Raw genomic sequence first — 21,034 nt, 5'->3', positions numbered from 1 at the left:
TGTAGGTTGCTTAACACTGTAAGTCACCTTGGAGAGTAGTTTCCTGTAAATGAATAAATGTAATTGTTTCCTACTGTGTTCTATGTACTGATAATAAGGAATGGATTTTCCTCTCAGAAGTGAAATTATGATTTGAGAGCTTTTTATTTAAGTGAGTGAAGTTTTTAAGGGGGTCTCCACTGAATGTCACGCAATTCTTGGGTGTTTCTGTAACCTGTATCATTTCATACATTCTCTTCGAGGAGATGATATAGGAATCATCCATGTTTTAAAACTATTTTTTTGTTTGCTTTTATAAACATTTAGGTTTCTTATGCTTGTTATGTAATGATCTTTCATCCTCATCTGATCATCATCATCTGTTCAAAGATAGTGAATAAGGCCAAGGGAGTGTTATTTTGTTAAATGAAATGATTTTAAATACCTTCAAAGTCTGGATAGATGCTGTTGATACATCCGCATACCTCTTTTATTTTTTCCAGTGCCAGTCTCTTTTAAGTTTTTCATTCCTCCTGTGCTGGGTATCTGTGAGGTGCTTATTTGATAAAACTACGTTAATTAGATCCAGGACTTGTGCCTTTTATCCATGCAGTATATAGGCTCTCTAATTGACTGTACTGGCAGCAGAAATAATGGGGTAGGTGAGCTTACTCTAATTAGTTAATTCAAATCAGCATGGTGCACCACAAACAAACCAACAAAGAATGAAGTGAATTTAAAGAATGCCGGCTTGTTATCCCTGTACACACAGAAACACACACCCACACATAACATCTAAGAGGCTGCATTTGCCTACAGCTGCAGTTCCTGTATGGATAACAAAGCACAACAATTTTCCATAACTGCAACCTTTGTAACGGACATTAAAATAAGATGTGTAGCACTTTGGTATTTACCCAACAGAAGCAATTATGCCCAGCTTCACTCGGAGGAATACTAACTAATGTGATAAGTGTCTTTATTCTTTAATCAGGACTATGTATGTGTGGTAACTTCCCCCTAATTGCTTGTACTCTCTTTGAAACATAGATGCGGTACCTCAAAAGATGTCTATTAATTTCTCTAATGTTTGAATTCTGGTGGAAAACATGCAAGCAGAGCCTTGTTTAGAGAGGAGTGGGGGGGAGGGGGAGGGTGCAGGCCTGTCTTTGAACAGCAGGTGGTAATTGAAACAAAACAGGGGCTGATTAGCGAAGCGTCTGGCAACTCATGATCCAAACAGAGCGCACTACAAAAACCAAACACAAGAGCCCTGGAATAAAGTGGTCATCATCTAATTAACAGAACATGTTTTAATTACCGAGTAAACCAAGCAGCACAGTGTGTCAATTTAACTGATGTGCTAAGTGCCAGTTTACAATATCAGAAACAGACAAATAATTGGAATCTAATTACAGCCAGGTCTATTGCACACCAGCGCCTCCAGCCCATCTTAATAAACAAGTTTTTACATCAAACCATGAATAGCAAATACTACAGGGCTGCTAATTGCCACACTGCAATATTGGGAATTTGCCAGCTTTGACTATTAAAGTAAAGCTCTTGTGTGGATTGCTATTGCTTTGCTCTGCTTTAATTAGAATGAAATGAGGAGCAGAAATCGAGTTGCATTACTCCAATTCAATATATGTAAATATGATAAAGGGCTAATGTTTTTATTTTATTTCCAAAACCCAGTGCAATAGGTGGTTTGGTAATCGTAGTAGTTTATCGTTTTGAAACTGAAGCTGACTTTATTGTGAGAAGAATAATAAGAATGAAATTGGAGTTTGAAAAATAAAGCATTGTTTGCACATTACTATAAGATGCACATCCGTGCACATTCTATCTCTCACTTCCGTAATGCAAAGGATTTCGGTTGCAAAATAAGTCATTTTGGGGTGTGTTGAAAACCAGTCCAGGATATGACCCGATGTGTTTGAAGGTTGAGATTTTAGAAATAGTATGGAGCATCTAAAGTTATGAGCTATCGCAGATGCATTTCTTGTTATCGGGTAGTTGTGTATGTATGTTACTTATTGCATTGGGAAGAATAGGATGGATACACATCAGCATGACTTGTACCTCCTGTTAGCAAGGGTAGACTTTTATGTACTACACTAAATCAGGAGAGGAGCTGGATATGGCTAGAATGTGGAACTTGTATTTCTCAGTCTTTATCCAAACCACCTTCATATTTAGGATTTCCATACATTGCAGGGAGAAAACAGTAGTTTTTATAATGATATTAGTATTTAATGAATCAGTAAGGGCTCGGTGACTCTTGTCAAAACTCTCATCATGGCCCTGTTCCCTGATACCTCCCGGATCTAATCATTTGCCATGTCCCAGCCAGACTGCTGCCATATTCCTCCATTTCTGGGTGCTTCTTGGTTTTGACTCTAATGTGGTAGAGTAAGCACTTTCTTTCCCTCAGATCTACTGAATGATCCTCAACATTTAAGAAGGGTCTGAAAACACATCTTTCAGAAGCATTTCTCTTCTGATCTTTAATCTGCTTCATTAAGTTTCTATACAGCAATTTTTTTCCAAAAAAAAAAAAAAAACTTTTGTATTCCCTATAAGTTCTCACAGATACTTAAACAGTGTATGCTGTCAGAAACTTTGAGATTGAACTGCAATCTTCCCCCACCTTGTGAAGGTAATGGCTCTTGAAAAACCCTTTGGAAGCTCAGTTTTTGGAACTCCAAGATGTAATTACCTTCAGTTTCAAAGATAACATTTTTTGATGGATTCCTGAGCCCCAAAAAATGACATCCATTTATGCTAAAATATCACCATTCACTAAGTACCATTAAAATGGACACAATTGCTTCAGTAGTTAACAGTAGTTGTCATAACACAACATAACATGGCAGTTTCCCTTCAATAATGACTTTGTAATACTGTACTGCTAACTGTGCTGATTTAGCTCCTCTGTAGGCATTTTGTACTGTTCACAACACTCAGAAAGTGTACATATTATACTCTGTGTTTATGAATTAATTCAACTTTTACTGCTAAATAAATATATGTTAATTCACATTCACCAAACAAGTTCACATGGTGCCTCTTGGTGCCTGGGCTATATCACTGGATGTGGTTCCTGCTCACTCTTCTCCCTTTTTTTTGCTTGGGTTTCCTCCCAAAGATGTGTTTCAGGCATACTGGTGACTCTAAATTGCCTCATGGTGTGTGTTACATTGGTGTACTGGTGAATAATTGTAGGAAGTTTCGTGCAGCGTATCTAACGCTGTAAGTCACCTTGGATAAAGGTGTCAGCTGAATATGAGATACTCATCAATGTACATCACTTTGAAGAAAAGCTTCTGCTAAATGAATAAATGTAAATGTCTTGCGCCACTCAGCTGTCGGGAGGTGTGTGAAATCAAAATTTGATGTTTATAAATATGAAAACATACCTCTTAAGTCATCTGTATATTAAAGGAAACTTTGAAAAGTCGAATTCTTCTTACTTGAATGGGTGTGTCTAGGGGGTTGACCAGCTGACTGAAGAATTACGTGTCTGTCTGTAGCTCTGTCTGTTGGCGAAATGCTGTTTTGTTTACTTGGAGAAAAAAATTTGATAAGTGAACAAATGTAAATAATGTGACTTAAGTTAATTTTGGAGATGTTAAAAATTTTACAGAAGAAATTTTGGTAATTTCTTTAGCAACATACTCAGTAATGTAGTGGGTATACATCCCATGCTCTGGCGGTAACTTCTGTCATATTTGGCCGATATAGGAAAGAAGATGACAGGAAAGCTGTAGCCACAGAGTACAATTTCAGTACCATGGCTGCTAGCTAAAAATATTGCCTACAGGAAAAGAAAGTCGTGATTTTATACTGTTTCCATTAAATCTTTTCATGGCTTTAATTAATAATATACTCTTTGACATTTATATATGGGAGCAGTAAGATAAGCGAGAAACAATTTATGTCACCTAAAGCTTTTTAACGAATCGATGCAACTATTTGTAATTGCTTGTTTCACAAGATTAAAAGTGCTCTGACTTGATCTTGGTCTCCTGTTTTGTGGCCAACATGACCCGTGCTTCCGTCATAAAAAGCAAGTCTTGGTCATCAGCATTAATTTCCATCAAGAAATCCATATCGCTAATATTTCTGGAATTTTAATGCAGTTACAATTTATAGCTTGATCAAATGCAGTTACCTAAATTGCTGTTGGGAAAAGACAGTTTAACCGTCCCTTTTTAATTGCAGGATAATTTAATGTCTGAAATCTGGGCACAAGTGGTAGTCATCTGCACTAAGTTGGAGCTGCGTCGGATGACAGACAGTTCCTTTAGATTTATTTGAAATTACAAAGGTTATGAAAAGTAAAGACTTAGAGGAAATTGAGTATTTACTGTTGACCAGGTGTTGCAGGTCCTTGGCTATACAGTGAGGAAGATGCATTTTTTTAAAATGTGTAGCATACGAGAGACTAAATTGCCTTGGTTTGGAGTTACTCTTTCCCTGTGGCACTCACTGGAGCCATCTTGTCACTTGTACCTGATGGACTTATAATTCATGTCCATCACAAATCATACAAGGTCAATAAATGGCAGCAGAAACACAATGTCAACAACCAGCATTTTATTGCATTTTAGAATGCTTAAGTCAGTTAAAGACTGACTGTACAACATAACTGTCTGCATAAGCAGACATGGAATAATGGAGAATGAACGGGAATTACAAAGTGACGGTGACGAGCATCTATCTTTAAGCCTGAAACCGAAAACTACCTGGTCACTGCAACACAGAAGCACCGTGACGACTTCTTGGCAGCATCTGGTCTAGAACATGGAGCAGGAAGGTGGTGGGATTGTAGTGAATGGCTAAAATGGGAGGTGAAGAGTAATGAACAGTGCTAATACACATGGCCTCAAGTAATTTGGGGGGTGGGGGGGAGTCTGACACCACCTGAAAAGAAATTCGAGTCTGTTACTTAGTTCAATATATTCAGTATGTGAAATTACACGAAGGAAAGTACCCCATCTTAAACTCACTTCACTGTTGACATGTGTGCTCAAATTAAGACCTTTAGCTGCTGTGCTTGGTTATCTTTAGAAAAGATAAATGCAAGATAAAGATAAAAAGTTTGCTTTTAAAAAAAAAAAAAAAAAAATCCCAACATGAAAGTTATGGCCTTATACTCCCAACAGTGATACTGACTGATTCAGTGAAACATCCCTTGATTATATGAAACAAACCAGGTTAACACATATTGTTCTCATCTTGGCACTGCATTTTTCACCTTTTGTTTTTTTATATAAAACATCAGACTGATACACCCCAAAATTATTACTGACCACTTGAATTGTGTTAAGCATCTCTGTGATGCTGGAAAATTGGTCATGCAATATTTCCTTCATATTCAGAAAATAAACCTGCTCCTATTCTACATACAGTCACACAGCCACAGAGGACAGTGGTTGGATCGTGGAAAGGAGGGAAGTATCAAAAACAGCTTAACACAAAGGAAAAAAATCTGTACAAAATGCTTAGGTCAATGATAAGAGAAAAGTCTTTTCTATTTTACAGTTTAAAATCCAAAAAATCTGGGATAATCCCACTCTCTTCCCACTACAGTCACCCTGCCCCCCAGCCCTACACAGATGCCTCCTTGTTTGAATGTCTTTTAAAGCAAGGATTACTCAGTAAAATACATTTGCAGCACATTTTGCTATTCCAATACATACAGCAGTTTTTTCATAGCTATTTTAATAGTAAATACAAAGCAGTTGCGATAAAGCAAACATAACACAGATGTACTTTTATCATTGAAAGGAACAAGAAAAAGAACCATCAAAAAGAAAAGACACAAGGTTATACAAACATGTATGTACAACCTAGGAAAGCCCACCCAATAGAAGTACTTGTATATCTGAAAATAGATGTAGAGTGATGTAGAAAATGAGATTTAAACAAAGCTGAGTGATTTCTTCATGGAAATAGGCCTGAGGTTTGGATTGGTTTTGCTAAAAGGACGTGAGACCCCCAAGATAAACAAGCTCTAATTAAATTTTTTTTTTAATCATTTTAAAATATTTCTTGCTACAGTTTTAGACTAAACATGCAAAGACATACAACTAAGTGCAACTGAGTGAAATGTTTTTTTTAATCATTCCCTATAGATTTGAACTGAGGTATGCGTACTAACAGTTTTCTCATGCTGTTATCTTTAGTAATGTCAAGCTACACATGCTGAGAATGTTCTAATCTACCAGCTTTCCCCCCTTTAAATACCAAGCTGACCAACGAACGACTGGGTCTGACTGAATGGGATTCGTTCTCACGATCCTATTCTGTCTATCGCCCCAAAGCTGCCTGGATATTAAATAACATTTTTAAACCACAGATTGGCCTTTTTATCATTAACAAATGCATGGTAAAACCTAAATATAACTGCCATAAAGTACCTTGTACCCAGCTTATTAGTTGACAGGAGTGTTTTTTAATATAAAAAGTAATAAATCGACAAACTAAACAATCAAAGCGTTGCCAAGGTTAAGAAAGAATGAAGTCCTGATACAAGGACTAAAAAAGTGGCATACAATCTTTTTTATTTTAAAGGTTACAAACTTAGAATCAGTAAGAAGCATAAACATTTAATCATTTTGTGGTCCAGTTGAAGTATATAATTGTTCACATCGTTCTCTGTAAACCTCTTCTGTCTACTATGATGAAGACAATGAAAAACTGTCATCACCATCATCATCTTCTTCATGACCAGTACACTCTTTGTGTTTATCCATACCCATTGTTATATAAGCCTTTCCAAGATGGAATGCTCCCCTTCACCATTGGCCCGAAGACACCGTTCCCAAATTTGGTCATATGTCCATCTGCTCCCCGCTGCAACTCCATTTCTCTTTTGGTCTCTGCATGCAGCTCCTCATTGCGACACCTTTGGCTTAAAAATTCACTATAGTGTAACACCTTTAGGAGCGTCATTTAATTTGCTATAGGCTAAACACAATTTCTAAGTATTCTCCACCTTGAAATCCCTTCGTATCCAACGGGAGGATATTTGGCCTTTTCTGCTAAAGCTGGAACAGAGAACATTGTTTACTTTGTAGTTTATCTTTGGTAGTCACAGAACAAAATATTGGAAACACCAACAACATCTAAGACCTCAACAACTAAAACAAAAACTAATATTAACAATAAATAAAGTGGTTGGTTGCAGTCCTAAACTCATTTTCATGTAAATCAGGCTTTTGCGTCTTACTTCTTGATCCCTGCCAGAGAGGTGGAAGGTAGGATTCCCGTAACCCACTGTGAGTCAGGCTCCGTGCTCCACTTTCCCATGGCAAAACTGGTGTGTGCAGATATGAAGGCTGGTCGCAAGAAGAGTGGCTCTGACCCTCCTCACAGCACTTGCATTGGGTGACTTGGGACACCCCCATATGTGACCAGAGTCTCAAACCAGGTACGATTAAATTCTCATGGGGGTGGTTTGGGAGGGTCCCTACATTAGTAGTTTACCTCCCTATGAGCCATAATGTTAGGTCTGTGCATATACCATTGGAAACACTAGAAGTAGGACTAACACAATTTCGAAATCAAAACTGCAGGTACACCAGCACAGGTGTTAAAGGTTGGTTTCACTCAGTGGCAGTCCTAACATTTCTCTCTCAGTGGTAGTAATTACAATGTGGGAATACAAGTTTATCTACAGATAAACCGCTGGGTTCCAAGTTCTATAGCGTGGTGTACTACATACCTTACATTTCTTTTTTTAAAAAAAAAAAAAAAAAAAAGTGGGTGAAAACAGTGCAGTCCACATGCATTCCTGTGATGAGTGAAATTTAATCTTTTGGAAGTTCTGTAATTTAGAAAGTGTAATTCATATTCCCTGCTCGATTTCTCTGTCATTCATTCCCACCATAATCAAAAACTTCATAGATGCATAGATGGTGCCTTCATTATGAGTAGTGCATTACTGCTGGACTTCATGAGTTTGAGGTTCGGGGTGGTGATGGGGGTTGGGTAGGGATGAAATGTTGGTTATGTGTGGTAGTGGTTGTACTGGTGTGGGGGGTATTGGTCGTGTGGGCAGGCATTCTGAAGCATATGGAATAAATGACAGAAAAATACTACTTGGTATGTGACATTCTGCTTCATGTAAAAAAAAGAAAAAAAAAAAAAGAAAAACATTCATCAAGTGCTGACCACAAAAAAAACAAAAAAACCTTATCCACAGTTTGAGTTTCGGTCAGTGAAAAAAAGATTTAAAAAAAAAAAACTGAATTAAATGCAAACAGGCAACGGACAAAGAAGATAATCATCACATTTACTTTTATACCCAGGCCCCCACCACACCAAAAAAAAACGCCCTTTCTAACCATTATGGAAGCAAACCAATGCAGGCTGAAGGCAGTGATAATGTACTGAATCCATACAACGGTGCATAACTCAAAACGTCCATCGGAACTGCTGAAGTGCGTGGGGCTGATGTTGTCGTACTGCCGACATGTGGCAGCCCGGCAGTCTGCGCTCAGCGGTGTCCGGCCTAAGTTCAGGGGCAACATGCCCGATCATGTCCCAAGTACCAAACGGGTCCATCCAATGCATGTTGAGCAGATGTTTTTCTCCACTCAAACAAAAAGTAGAAATAAACCAAAAAATACTCCCAAATGGGACTTTTTTCAATGTATTTTTTCTGTATTTAATGGCACTAAAAGTCAATAGAAACATTTTTATAGCTGTCAACAGGAGACTGAGAATCCAGCCTTATTTTTTTTTTTTATCTGTGGAAAGACTGCACAGACAAATCTGAGTTAGTTCTGCCTCTCCGAAGGACAGGGGAAGACCGGCCTATTGCATGTCATCGTTACCCTGGTCGTCCTCATAATCTCTGTTGTGGTCAAAATCTGGACTGTGGTTGGCTGTCGTTACTAGGGACAACGGACCTTCGTGTTCCTCGGGGTCCAATGGTTCTTCTTTAACGTTAATATGATGCCTAAAAGAAAACAACACAGAAGGACAGAAAAAACAGGCCTAGTTATGATTGGCTGAGTATTTTCTGCTTAGTTCAACCCCCAGTTCTCTGAAGCAGTCATATAAAGGCATTTACATCAACATTGAAAGACACGAGTTAAGCAGCGGAACATGACTGCCTTTAATGCCGCACCGGAAGGACCTGGATGTCTGTGACAGCCGCTCCCAAATTTCTTTGAGGTTTTTCCAGCGCTGCAGGAAACCTGCGGGCTTTTATTTTCATAGTGGTTGACAACAGGGTATTCACTTAAAATTGATAAATGAGTCAGATTAACAACGCGAGACAACACAAGGGGAGGACGGTCTCTCTGGTGAGGACACCCCCCCCCACGCTCGTTAACATGCAGAACCTGTGCGGTGGGTCCCCGGAGGATGACCCCGAGCGAGGGTCTATCATTAATCAACTTCAGGCATACACGGTGGGCCAGACGCCCGGTGACGTGCGTAGCTGAAACTCTAAATGAATGCATATTTTTGCTAAAGTGTCAATAAGAGGGGCGGGGGTGCATGAGAATGGCAGCGATGGCAATGGCTGGTAGAAAAGGCCGGCTTGGCACTACACCACGATAACGAACACAGACCTTGTGAGAATAATAACGCCGTCAGTTGTAAACAAGGCCAAACATGAACCCAGGCCACAGCCCGGGCAAAGGAGGCGCATGTAAAGGAGGTGTTGAGGAGATGAGATCTGCCAAATTTCTCATTATAGAAACAGCATAGGAACAAAGCACAGGGGACTGTAGTACAGAGAGGAGGGGGTGGGGGGTGAAAAACAAACCTTTTGCCAGCTGTGGGAGATCCCTGGTGTTAATCAGCGCTGCAAATGCGCTGCCATCACAGGCCTCATTTTAGCTTAACAGGCTTGGCTGCTGCTGAGGAATTCCTTTCTTTTTTAACAATCAAATTAGGGAAATATTTGTATGGATTAATATGTTCTAAGAAGGATTTAACGAAAAACAGTTATTTATGCATGAATTTTTAATGGTCTTAGTGACATCGAAGTGTAACCTACATATCTCCAACAAGTGATAATTAGATGACACGGTTTAGCACGAATGAAAAAAAGAAGACAGCACGTCTATTGGTTTTAGATCAAAGCAGTTCCACAAGTCACATTGCCTCAGGTTTTGATCCCTTGCTGGAGGGCAAACATGAAATTGTTATTATTATGCTATTGAACAGCATGCTGGGTTTTGCATTAATTCTGCCGGTAATTAGTTCTGGATACCTGATTAGACTGCAACTACAAAGAGAAACGGCAAGGTTTCCTCGAAATTCGACAGTCCAGTCACTTCACCACCGGTCCAGATTGTACTGCAATGCCTTTTGTAGTGTGTGTGTGTGTGTGTGTGTGTGTGTGTGTGTGTGTGTGTGTGTGTGTGTGTGTGAGAGAGAGCAAGCAGCGTGCTGGCTGGACCTGGCAGGGACACCTCTGCTGAGGATTACTTTGCTTTCGACATGCATGTTTCATGGCCGACACTGCAGTGGTTTGGGAATTAGACTGGGGACCAAAGGGATTGCTGGCTCAGATTCCAAGAGACCTACTCCTGTTGTACCTTTCAGTGAACCACTTAACCTGAATTTCTCAGGTAATAAAATACATAGTAGTAGTAAGAATAGTAGTAGTACTAGTAACAGTAGTAGTAGAGGTAATAATAATAATGATGTACAACTCCAACAGCTGCTGAAACCACAGCACAAAGTAGTCTGAATTTGTTACATTGAAACCTGATACGGGACTGTTTCTCAGCTTTATTACATGGATATATTAATGATACATAAAGTATCACCCATAAAAACATTAGATGGGCTGCATGATATCAAACAGTTGCTGAATGCATTTTCTCTCACTTGATTAAAAAAATGACTGAAAGACACATTTGCCAAAGTGCATACTCTGAATGAGCTATTTAGTGCTGGATCAGGGCTAATCGGAGCCTAGAGGGAGGAGGAGGGAGCTAGCCTTTGGGCCTGAGCACCCATCCTGCCAATCCCTTTCCGTTTCCACAGCGACGCCTGAAGCTATGCTCCACAGGCCTTAGATGTGTTCTTCCTCTTCTCTGAAAGCTCATTATTCCACCTTTCCCCCCTTTCTAGTAGTGTTTCCCTCTAGTTGGAATATTTTTGCAGCGCTACCTATAAATCTTGGGCCCAAGCACATCAGTGGCCTCCCACATCTGGAAACCATGCTCTCTGTACTATGTTATTTTAGGCTTCAGACAAATTAGCAGACACTACTATACAACAAGTGTATGGGGAACTGTGGTTTCTAGTCCAACCGCAGCTTTCCAACATGGAAAACTGTGACCATTTCATACAGACTAATTGCGCTCTTTGTTATTTTTATCTTGGCTTCCTATGAGATTTTGTATGCCAAAAAGAGTATTTTCCATGGTGTACAGAAAACAATCCCACTGCATACATTCAATAAGTTCTGATTACAACTGCTAAAATCAACACAGCGTGAAACATTTTTGCCTGTAATAAAAGTACGTTTGTAACTCCCCACTGAAAAAGGCTGTTCTAATTGTCTCTTCCCGGCCTCTTGCTTCAGAAGCAAACTAAGAGGTGGAGTTTCTCTTAACAGAGACATTAAATGGCAATTTACAGGCTTCACCTGCTCACAGTCATTTTCACCACTCTGCTGTTCTAAAGAGGATCAGGACATTTTATTGGACTGTTTAATTTCACCGTTGAAGGTCCCTTGTAACCTGAACGACAGACTTGTGGGATACTCACGTAGCTGGCAGAGGGGAACGGCCAGGACTGCTGTCACTGCCGTTACTGTTCCCGTGGTCCATCGCCCCATTGAGCTCCTCCCGGATCGCGTTGGCCAACGAGTTGAGAGTGGGACTTCCGATGGAAGCAGTAGTGTAAAGAGGTATGTTGTTTTCTGCCATCGAAGCCTGAAGAGCAAGAAGGGAATTGTGTGTCATTCAGGCTGGGAGACCGCATTTTGACCTCTAACGAGGAGGTTGTTAAATGCTGGGAAGTACAGTGTGGCGGAAAAGTTTAATAAAACAGCATGTTTCTGCTATGCAACAAAGTCACTCTATACTATACTGATATATGAAGGAAGAGAGTAAGATGTTTGGCCAGACGTACCTGAAAGGCAGCAGAGAGGGCTGGACCATATCCCAGACTAGTCTGTATATTCTTCACCAGGGCAGGGCTTCTGCACATGTGATCAAGCACATGGTTACTAGGGGGGCAATCGTTGACTTCATCAGTGTCAGTTTTAGCATATCATTCACTCTATCCTCATAGTCCTTAGTACCGCTTGTGAAAGACTTTCTTAAACACTACAGTTTATAATATAAACATTTACTGTCAGCACACTTGGTGATAGACAGGGTGAATATATTGTCGATTTAATTTCTTTTATGTGCTGCCTTTAAGGCTACTACTCAGTAAGGCTTACGATGTCAAGCAATACCTTGCAATATACTGTTTTCATACATCAGTAGATGTTCAAGTTGTATGGCTTAATGTCATTCACGTTTCTTATAAAAGTAAAATCAATGTGTAGTGCCATCATATACCATTACATAATGTTTACGGTATCATCTGACATATGTGAACTGTTTATAACAGCTAGGAAGGTACATGTGTGACAGGACCTTTCATTCACATGCATAACTGCAGAAAAGAGAAACGGCAACTGATGGAGTGGAACTGTGTGAAAGCAGGATTTAGCAGGACGCCATGGGGAGCGAGACACAGCAGGGGGGTGTGGGAGTGAGGCGCAGCACAGAGGAGCTGCATGCAAAGGAGCAGCGGAAGAGCCGGGACGCAGGTGGGGAAGGAGGTCTTACTGTACGAGCAGCTCGTCAGAGTTCTTCCGGGGACGGCCCCGCTGTACATGGCGGCCACGTTTAAACTCCTGGTCATCGACGGTCCAAAAGGACCCAAACTCATCCTCTACTCTCACAAAGCACTTATGCAGCGAAAGGTTGGTGCGGATGGCGCCCTGGTGGAGGGAGGTGGGGGAGGCAGATGCAGGAGCAGGGGTGGCAGAAATGGGATGGAGGACAGACAGACAAACACAGAAGACAGCAGGCATGTGGGGAGGGTGGGATGGTGGGCAGAGGGGTGAGAATAAAAATGCAACAAAGCATAAGCCACTGTGCATTACTCTGCATCACCAAGGGTTAGGGCACCAGGAGTTGGAGATGCACAGCGAAGCAAGCGAGAGGGGGCAGGGATGGGGTGGGCATCGCGGCACAGAGACGATGAAATGGAGTGCTTTCTCCTTCTCCCATCATGCACCACTCTCTCTGATGCTGCCCTGGAGTTTGGGCAGCAGTGGACCTACCCGCTGATCTTTTGTGGCCTTCTCTTTTGGAACTCTATCTCGTCCACTGTCCACACTGCCCCTTTAACGTTCTCTACTCGCACAAAACACTTGTGAAGACTAAGATTATGCCGGACCGCGTTCTGCAGCGGGTGTGAAAGGAAGAGAAGGTTTCTATCAGAACACTGAAAGGGTCCAACATGAGCACTTCACAAAAGCAGCATGTCAAGGGCAAGAACAATGTGCATTTGTGTGAATGAGCAGAACCCAGTAAACACCATCAATATGAAAATGTAATAACTGAGTACCATTACTGTACTATGCACACCACCTACATACAAAATAATTTTTAATATTCAGTTTTAAATAAAAGTTTGGGAGGAGAACCACGTCATAATTCTTTCCAGCCCCTGAGTCTGAGCTTGTTTTTTGGCAAACCAAGCAGACGTTGCTTTCTGGCTCATCCGTGCCCGTTATGACTTTACTAAAATGCTAACAATGGGGGAAAAGAAAACAGCAGCCGGTACAGATGGTCCTGGAGTCAGCTATTCATCAAATTGTTTGTGCAGCATGCGGGTTGCTTTACCCAAACCAACCGCACACTGACGCATGGATGTGCTGCTGCTTGTGCGTCTGTGTGTATCTATGTGAAGCACTGAGTGTGTGTGAGTTCATCTCAGTCTTCATGCAGGGCTGCATCGCAGTGGTGGGGGGGTCGGTGTTTATGACTACAATGTGCCCCCACGGAAGGCCTGTCAGTGTCCAGTGGAGCGCGGAGCTAAAGAGCTGCGGGAGGACGGCGAGTGCGGGGGCTGCACAGTCCGCGTTAGCGGACCTTCCCAGCATCTAACAAAGAAAGCCCACATGTTTGCATTTTATGCGTCTCCCACTGAAAAGGAAGCATCTGATGTTTAAATGCTGGGGGTGGTTTACTGAATTTGGGAATCACAAACATTAACACTGAACTCAACTTCCTTCACACAAATAAAGATGACTTATTTCCTCCCTTTTTTTGAACAAAGCACAGCTTATTTTTTTAATTTCATTGCTCAAAATATTTTTTATACTTGAAGTTATTTAAAATAAAATGCTTACGCTGTAAATAATCAATTTGGGTATTTTTAACAATAATTCCTGAACAAGTATAACAGACGTCACTTTTCATTGTTACTGCGATAGCTAAAAAGGTAAAGAACATACCTTCCATGTGGCTGCATTGCGTCTGAAATATGCGAACATCCGTGTGAACCAGTTGTAGATTTCGTTTAGTGTTAGCTGCTTTTCTGGAGATTCCAGGATAGCCTAGGGAAAAAAAAAGTTGATATGCAATTATTTTTCTTTTCTTGCTCTTCAAACACACACATATTCATTGCAGAAATATAAAATGTAATTGCCTACTGTATTTTACAATGTATTAAGAATGCTTTTAATTTCTTGGTTGAATACAGCTTTAAACACACCCCACCATTTTTTCTTTTAATGAAGAAAAGCAAAAACATTTCTCAGGCAGATTATAGGCCAGTAATTATCCTGAGCTCAGATTAGTTCTTGAGATCAGAGATTACAGTGGTTGGTGATAATTGACTGGCCATCGTTTAGCAGGTTCATTCCTACTGTTGTGTGAAATGAATTTCATAATCAAAGCCATTGTGGTGCTTAATCAAAAGGAATTGTTCTAAACGGCCATTTTAAAAATCCTGCTTACGGTTTTCCTGCTCATTTGCAGATGGTTAATTCGCTGCTGTTTGTCTGGATTACATTTGAAATGTAAAAAGAAGAGGCAGCATTTAAAGAAAAAAAACACATTTTCTGTCTACTTCCAGTAGTAATAAACTGTACATCCAATTTCAATGACCCAAGTCAGTGAAGCAGATTACAATGCAATTTGGGGAGTGACAGATTAAAAAAACTGGCTGTTACTGGCCTTGGCTCACTGTGCTCGTGCATCCTTACCTGCCGTATTAGCGAGGCGTACGTAAATGGAGGTCTTACTTCAGCATTCATATAAAACTCTTTGTTCTGAGCGATGTCTGTTGATAGGGATGAAAAATACAGCACCATGTTACACACGGAAACGTGAATTCAGTTTTCTCTTTTATTCATTTCCTTTCTTAGAGAGTGATGTTCATTTCAGTGGCAAGATGCATTGAACACATTGACATTCAGTAGTTTATAGTATGTATGTGGTTTTTGTTGGAGGTGGGCAGCAAGATTCCAACAGCACCGCATTTACCTGGGGAAATGGGCATGTTGTACTTCTCTGAGTAGCGTCTCCTCATTGGCCCAACGCTGTGCAGGCTGTTGGGGGTGATGACGGAGGGGCCTTGGGTTAGCGGTGTGAGGGGAGCAGTGGGTGTGGTTGGGGTCTGAGGTAAGCTTTGTGGTGATGCTTCTGGGGCTGTCTTGGAGAGGGTGGCATTGGACACCAGATTCAGCTGTTTATTGAAAAGAGAAAAAAAAGATCATGATTATGCCCAGTTATCTCTCACTGGACATGGCTATAAGAGCTGTGCTGGCAGTAAAGCAACGCTACAGTTAATGGATCTTCTCAAGGGTGTGTCTTCTCATCCATGCTTTACATCTCATAGACCGACAGCTGTGGAAGTCAGTGTGACAATCGGCTTGTAATAAAATTTGCTGACATCTCCGTTATCGTTTGGCTCGGTAGTGAAAATGAGAATTGTCATGGTCCAGTAGTGGAGGATTTCAGAAAATGGCGATAAGTCTTTTTTTCAGGGCAACGCAGAAAAAACAATGGATATGATATTTGATTTCAGACAGCAGCCTACACCTTCATTACAATTATCAGAGGGCAGAGCACTGATATCGTGGATGAATATAAATAACATAGGAGGAGTCACTGACCAGAAACAGAAGCCAGGCAGAATTTGTAAGAACAGTCTCCAATGCCTACACTTCCTGAGGAAATGAGCTATTTTAGTATTTTAGTTTGACACATTTTTGTAGATCATTTTGCTGAGCTATTCATTTATTTGTTGCCTGGGAAATGTAGGTGTCAAAGATACAATCACACTGTATTAAAAACTCTCCAAGTGGACGAGATAATTGGGGTTCAGCAGGTTAATCTACTTGTGCTATAGAGAATACAGCTTGTCACAAATGTATTTGTAATTATTTTATTATTTTTTTGTTTCTAATAAATGTTCCCATCTTTATGTAATGTGAATTAATACCATTAAGGATTTGGACCTTCAGGATGATTCAGGTGGTTGTTATCATTGTGCCTTGCTTGTATATTTATATGAAGCATCGAGTGATAAGAAAGTTCCGTTTCTGATTTACCCTGTCGGTGCACCCTGACCGTAGGAGTGCGGAGCATCCTAATGAGCGCTCGCAAACGAGCATCTCATAGTCCCGCCCAGCTGTACGCTTCACCGGACGCACAGCACAGCCCTCCTCACCCTCGACATTTCTTTTGTTTGATCTGTTGGTGTCCCGGACGTTCGGACAGGCTGGCACTGAAGCCCGCGGTGTCGGGTACGGTGAAGGATGGCATGTGGGGTGGGGGCACCGCTTTAACATGCTTGACAAATGACAGTGTGATTCACACCTACCGCTGAGAAGCCCCCTAATAAGCTAGAGAGGAAGCAGCCAATCTGGGCTAATTACAAGATGAAATTGTATTGTAAGGACTCTAATTAGGAGATGCTTATAGAGGTGATCTAATGATTAAATGCTGTATCTGAATGACCCCATCATCTGGCTACGCTGCTGCAAAATGCCTCTGAAATATTTTGCAGAAAGATTCATTTTTTTTCAAGGGGCAGAGGCGGGATATTAGTAATAATAGCTACAAGGTAAACTAATTAAGCAGAGAGCTCTAAAGGTATACCAAGGCTTACAGCAACTGCAGCCGCTCTGAACGGTGCCAGATCTCCACAGAGGAGCTGCAGTCAAGTGGAAAATTCTAGCCCGACCCTGTGCTCCCACTATTAATTTGCAGGAAAACTAATGACAGATATACAGATTCCCGCAAAATTGTTCTAATTGCTAATTTGCCGAAGGAGGCCAATGTCCAAATTAAACATGACTCGAGCTGGCGAGGAGGGGAAGGGAGAGAAGGCTCAGAGTCCGGCGCCGGGGGTGTCTCGTCGCTGACAATCGTTCCTGGATCGAGCTGACAAATTAATGGAATGTCAGGACTGTCGATGGCTCCCGAGGTATCGGGTGTCTAATTTCTCTCGACAACAGCAGTGTGGAGGGAAAGATGCAGGTGAAAGTGGACAGAAAGTGTTTTAACATCCACACATGCCACTTGGGTGACTTCATGGCCACCCAGATGCTGCAACCCTATTAACAGTCATTACCACCAAGATGTTGGGTGTGATGGACAGGTGTAATAAAGAAATCTGGAGACAGCACCACCTGCGGGCTTCTCTTTGATCAAGTATTGTACTCTTAAAGTTTGCAGCCCTTTTCTCTGCTCCAAAATGCACTGCATTCTACAGGCGTTCTTGTTGTTAATGTTAGCTGTTTAAATTTGATTGTGAAGAAAAAATATATTTTTACATTCATTAAAATGTTAATATTTTCTTTAACAAATCACTTTTTTTTTGCACACACACAGGAAATGTGGAATTTTAGGCAAAAAATAAGATAACTTATTTGATACATATGATGCTAGTATTTGTGTGCTGTAAACAGCAAGAGAGTGCGGTAAGCAGTGGGGTTAGCAATGGGGCAGACAGAGCGCTCTAATAGGCTCCCCTTTGTTCCAATCATGCTTTGGGTTCACTCCAACACAGACTAAATGAGACTTCAGACAGAAATTAATTAAATGGTAATTGGTGATCTAATTATACAGCCTGACTCCCAAGCTGGTAAAGAAAAAAATAAACAAAGTCTTCCCTTAATTATGTATAGTAAAAGGTCAAATTTCTGACAAGAATGTTTAGTGACACCACCAACACACACAAAAACAATTACACGGTTGCACTGTTGCTCATCTACACGTTAAGATATTTGCTTCATTAAGTAAACTAGTCACAAAACCTTTTTTACTTTAGTTGTTGAGAATCTCATTACGTGTATATTTGAGAGATCGTTTTCAGTTGGACTGGTAAAATACATATTCATAGAATCATTATTAATGTGCGTGCAGGTCTGTGTGTGAAAGATGTCTAGATCCATTATGAAAGACCAAGACAAATCAGACAACAGTCTAATCCATTAAAACCAGACGGGCCACAGCAGCCCATTCCAACGATGAACACATAACACTGCGTCTCCTTAACAACAGGTCAGCATGTTGGCAGCCAGCTACAGCCTGATGGGCCTGAACAAACACGTTGTCAGACGGCCATCCCACTGCAGTTCCTCCACTATAGCCACTGGCTCCAAAAGGAGGGCATAAGTTGGGGTCAACGCAGCAGTGGCATGGCGAGACACACCGTGACATGGGGGGGAATGCTAGCACACAGCATCCGCACTACTGAGATTCATGGTTAACTGCACGCCATGATGTGGAAAACCCAGTGGCTGTGCAGTTGGCGTAGCGGTTGGGGTGAGCAGCTGTAAGGAACCCAAGATGCTATCTGCCACTGAAACCACTTTCTATATACAAATGTCACCCCCCCCCCCCCCCGAAGCGAGCTCTTTTCCTCCAACTAATCCACGCCATCAGACAGGCAGCCTGACGTCACCCTGGCCCTGGCGTGTCTGTGAATCCACGATAGCACCGGGGGGGGCTTGTCACAGCGTCAGAGATGTGTTTGCACTCGCTTGGAGAGCCACTTCTGTGTCTGCCGTGAGCTCCTGCACTCCTTTCACATGTCGGTCTCCATGGGTAAAGTGACACACTGCGCAGGAGAGCAAAACACTGCAGTTACAGAAAAAGTGCATGGCTGTGAGACACATCTTACAGCACTCCTTTGTGTTAGAGAAAGTGCTGTGGGGGTTCAGTCTGTAAATGTGCCCTGCTTGAAGAAGCCAGTCCTGGGAAACACTGATGCGTGCACACTGGTACTGATCCAAATCTTGTTTAGATCCATGCACAAGTCCATGATGTTACCTGCTGTATTTATTAGCGGGCTGCCAAGATGTGCTTTAACTTGGGGTAATTAATATGTACATATTGACGCTGGGCACTAAGAGCCATACAGACAGTACCTCCGAGAACTTGGTGCAATATTTGAGTTGTTAGATGCGAGATACTGATTTGCTCCAAGTCAATGTATTGATCTGTGGAAGTGTGCACTTTAAGTATATCGCAAAAACTCATTTGGATCTCAAATGTCAGCAGATGGGGCCACTAAGGAGGTGAGCCAGTACGACGTTATCAAAAACCACGAGCTCTCCAACTCGTGGCTGCCTTTCATTACTCAGAGCTGAACTGAAATAGAAATACAGGGAAAAAAATGTAGCCTGACATTAAAAACGCCATAGTTATGTTTTTTTTCCAAGCAAATAGAACACTGTTCTTCATAAGGACTGCAGCATAGGAGTGTGCAGAAAGAGGTCCTTTTTTGTTGCTCTGATGGATGGCTGTGTACACTGACAGACTGATAAAAGAACAAACAAGAGTGTTTAACATGACTGGGGCACTACTCACTGGCTGTGGGGTGGCCTTGGGCTCCGTGGACTTGACATGTAGGTGAGTCATCATGGCTTGCAGACGTTCTTTGTCCTTCGCTAACTGTAACGAAGCCAAGGAAAAGAACTCATGAGGAAACGGGTAGTGAATTCAGTGCTACCGGTTCGTTATTTTTTGTTCCTTCTCAACACGTTTTTTATTTAAAAATACAGAGAAGTGCTATAGCAATGCTTCAGAAAATCTTCCTGAGCCCGCATCCACTTGAGTATCCATCAAAAGCTCGTCCCTGTCTCCTGTCTTATAGTCATGGCTTTGACATGCATACCAGGCTGACTTTCTGTCAGTGATGGCTCTGCCTGTTACCTGCTCCACAATGACACTCCCACACACACCATCCCATGATGCTCTACTTTCTAAGGTTAAACAAGAGGTGCAAGTCAGTGTGTGCAACCTTTTCACAACATTGCAAATGTTTCTGTTGCGAACCCTGTCCACTTTCTTTATGTTTGTAAAGAGTCTAAGAGGGATGTTCAATAGTTGCAGGTCCCTCTACTGGCATGGATGACGTTTATGTCACTGCTGTTGACAGTTTTTGGTAAATACTGTCATTTAAATGTGCTCCAAATACCAAGAAACACACATGCGAAGTTTGAATTTATGTCCACATATTGTCTTGCTTCTTTTGTGAAAAAATATGTTTATATTACAAATTTATGCAAGTTTAGGTTCAGGAAATGACACTACATTTTGTTCCTCTTCAAATTTTGGCCAAAGCAGCCATTTATTTGTGGACTTCGGTTCCCAACAATCACCGTACCTTACTTAAATGGGAGGCCATATTTTTGACAGTTAAACACACCTATTATGTAGTGGGCTTTTCAGCAGCTGTGTGTCTTGATGACACTGCAGGACCAACATCAGCCAGTTTAAGTGTCCGACGCGTTCCCTCGATGAGCCCCTTGCGACTCTTGTGTCATTTCCCTGTTTGTGAGATGCGGTTCAGGGAAAGGCCCAGAAGCACCGACAGCCACTCCCTGTGGGACCCCATTTACCCGGAATCAGTGGGAAAGTGGGGCTCTTGGCTGGGTGGCGTGGCCCAAAATGGCCTTTGAAACAGAAACGCACTCTCTGCCGGGATGAGATAATACTCTGTCCGCCTTCCCATAACCCCGAGGACTGTGGAAAACAGGTTGATC

The 21,034-nt window shown here is 41.5% G+C and overlaps 1 protein-coding gene across 5 annotated transcripts in view; it reads right to left on the bottom strand.

Moving 5' to 3' along the window:
• Window positions 1-8,629: 8,629 nt before the first annotated feature.
• Window positions 8,630-21,034, bottom strand: part of foxp1b (forkhead box P1b) — a 79,549-nt gene continuing 67,144 nt past the window's right edge. For 3 of the 5 annotated variants that reach the window (XM_018734077.2, XM_018734078.2, XM_018734076.2), the window contains 8 exons: window positions 19,857-19,940; window positions 15,519-15,720; window positions 15,239-15,315; window positions 14,486-14,587; window positions 13,307-13,428; window positions 12,097-12,193; window positions 11,731-11,897; window positions 8,630-8,953 (listed from right to left, as the gene is read on the bottom strand). In XM_018734077.2, coding sequence (XP_018589593.1) covers window positions 8,809-8,953; window positions 11,731-11,897; window positions 12,097-12,193; window positions 13,307-13,428; window positions 14,486-14,587; window positions 15,239-15,315; window positions 15,519-15,720; window positions 19,857-19,940 — 996 coding nt within the window. In that variant the 3' untranslated portion in view covers window positions 8,630-8,808. The remainder of the gene's footprint in view (window positions 8,954-11,730; window positions 11,898-12,096; window positions 12,194-13,306; window positions 13,429-14,485; window positions 14,588-15,238; window positions 15,316-15,518; window positions 15,721-19,856; window positions 19,941-21,034) is intronic. The other 2 variants (XM_018734074.2, XM_018734075.2) reach the window with 1 other exon arrangement.

This window comes from Scleropages formosus, chromosome 22, assembly GCF_900964775.1.
Source record: "Scleropages formosus chromosome 22, fSclFor1.1, whole genome shotgun sequence".
Lineage (NCBI taxonomy): Eukaryota > Metazoa > Chordata > Actinopteri > Osteoglossiformes > Osteoglossidae > Scleropages > Scleropages formosus.
The sequence above is the reverse complement of the archived record's forward strand: the minus strand, read 5'-3'. Positions and strand labels throughout refer to the sequence as shown.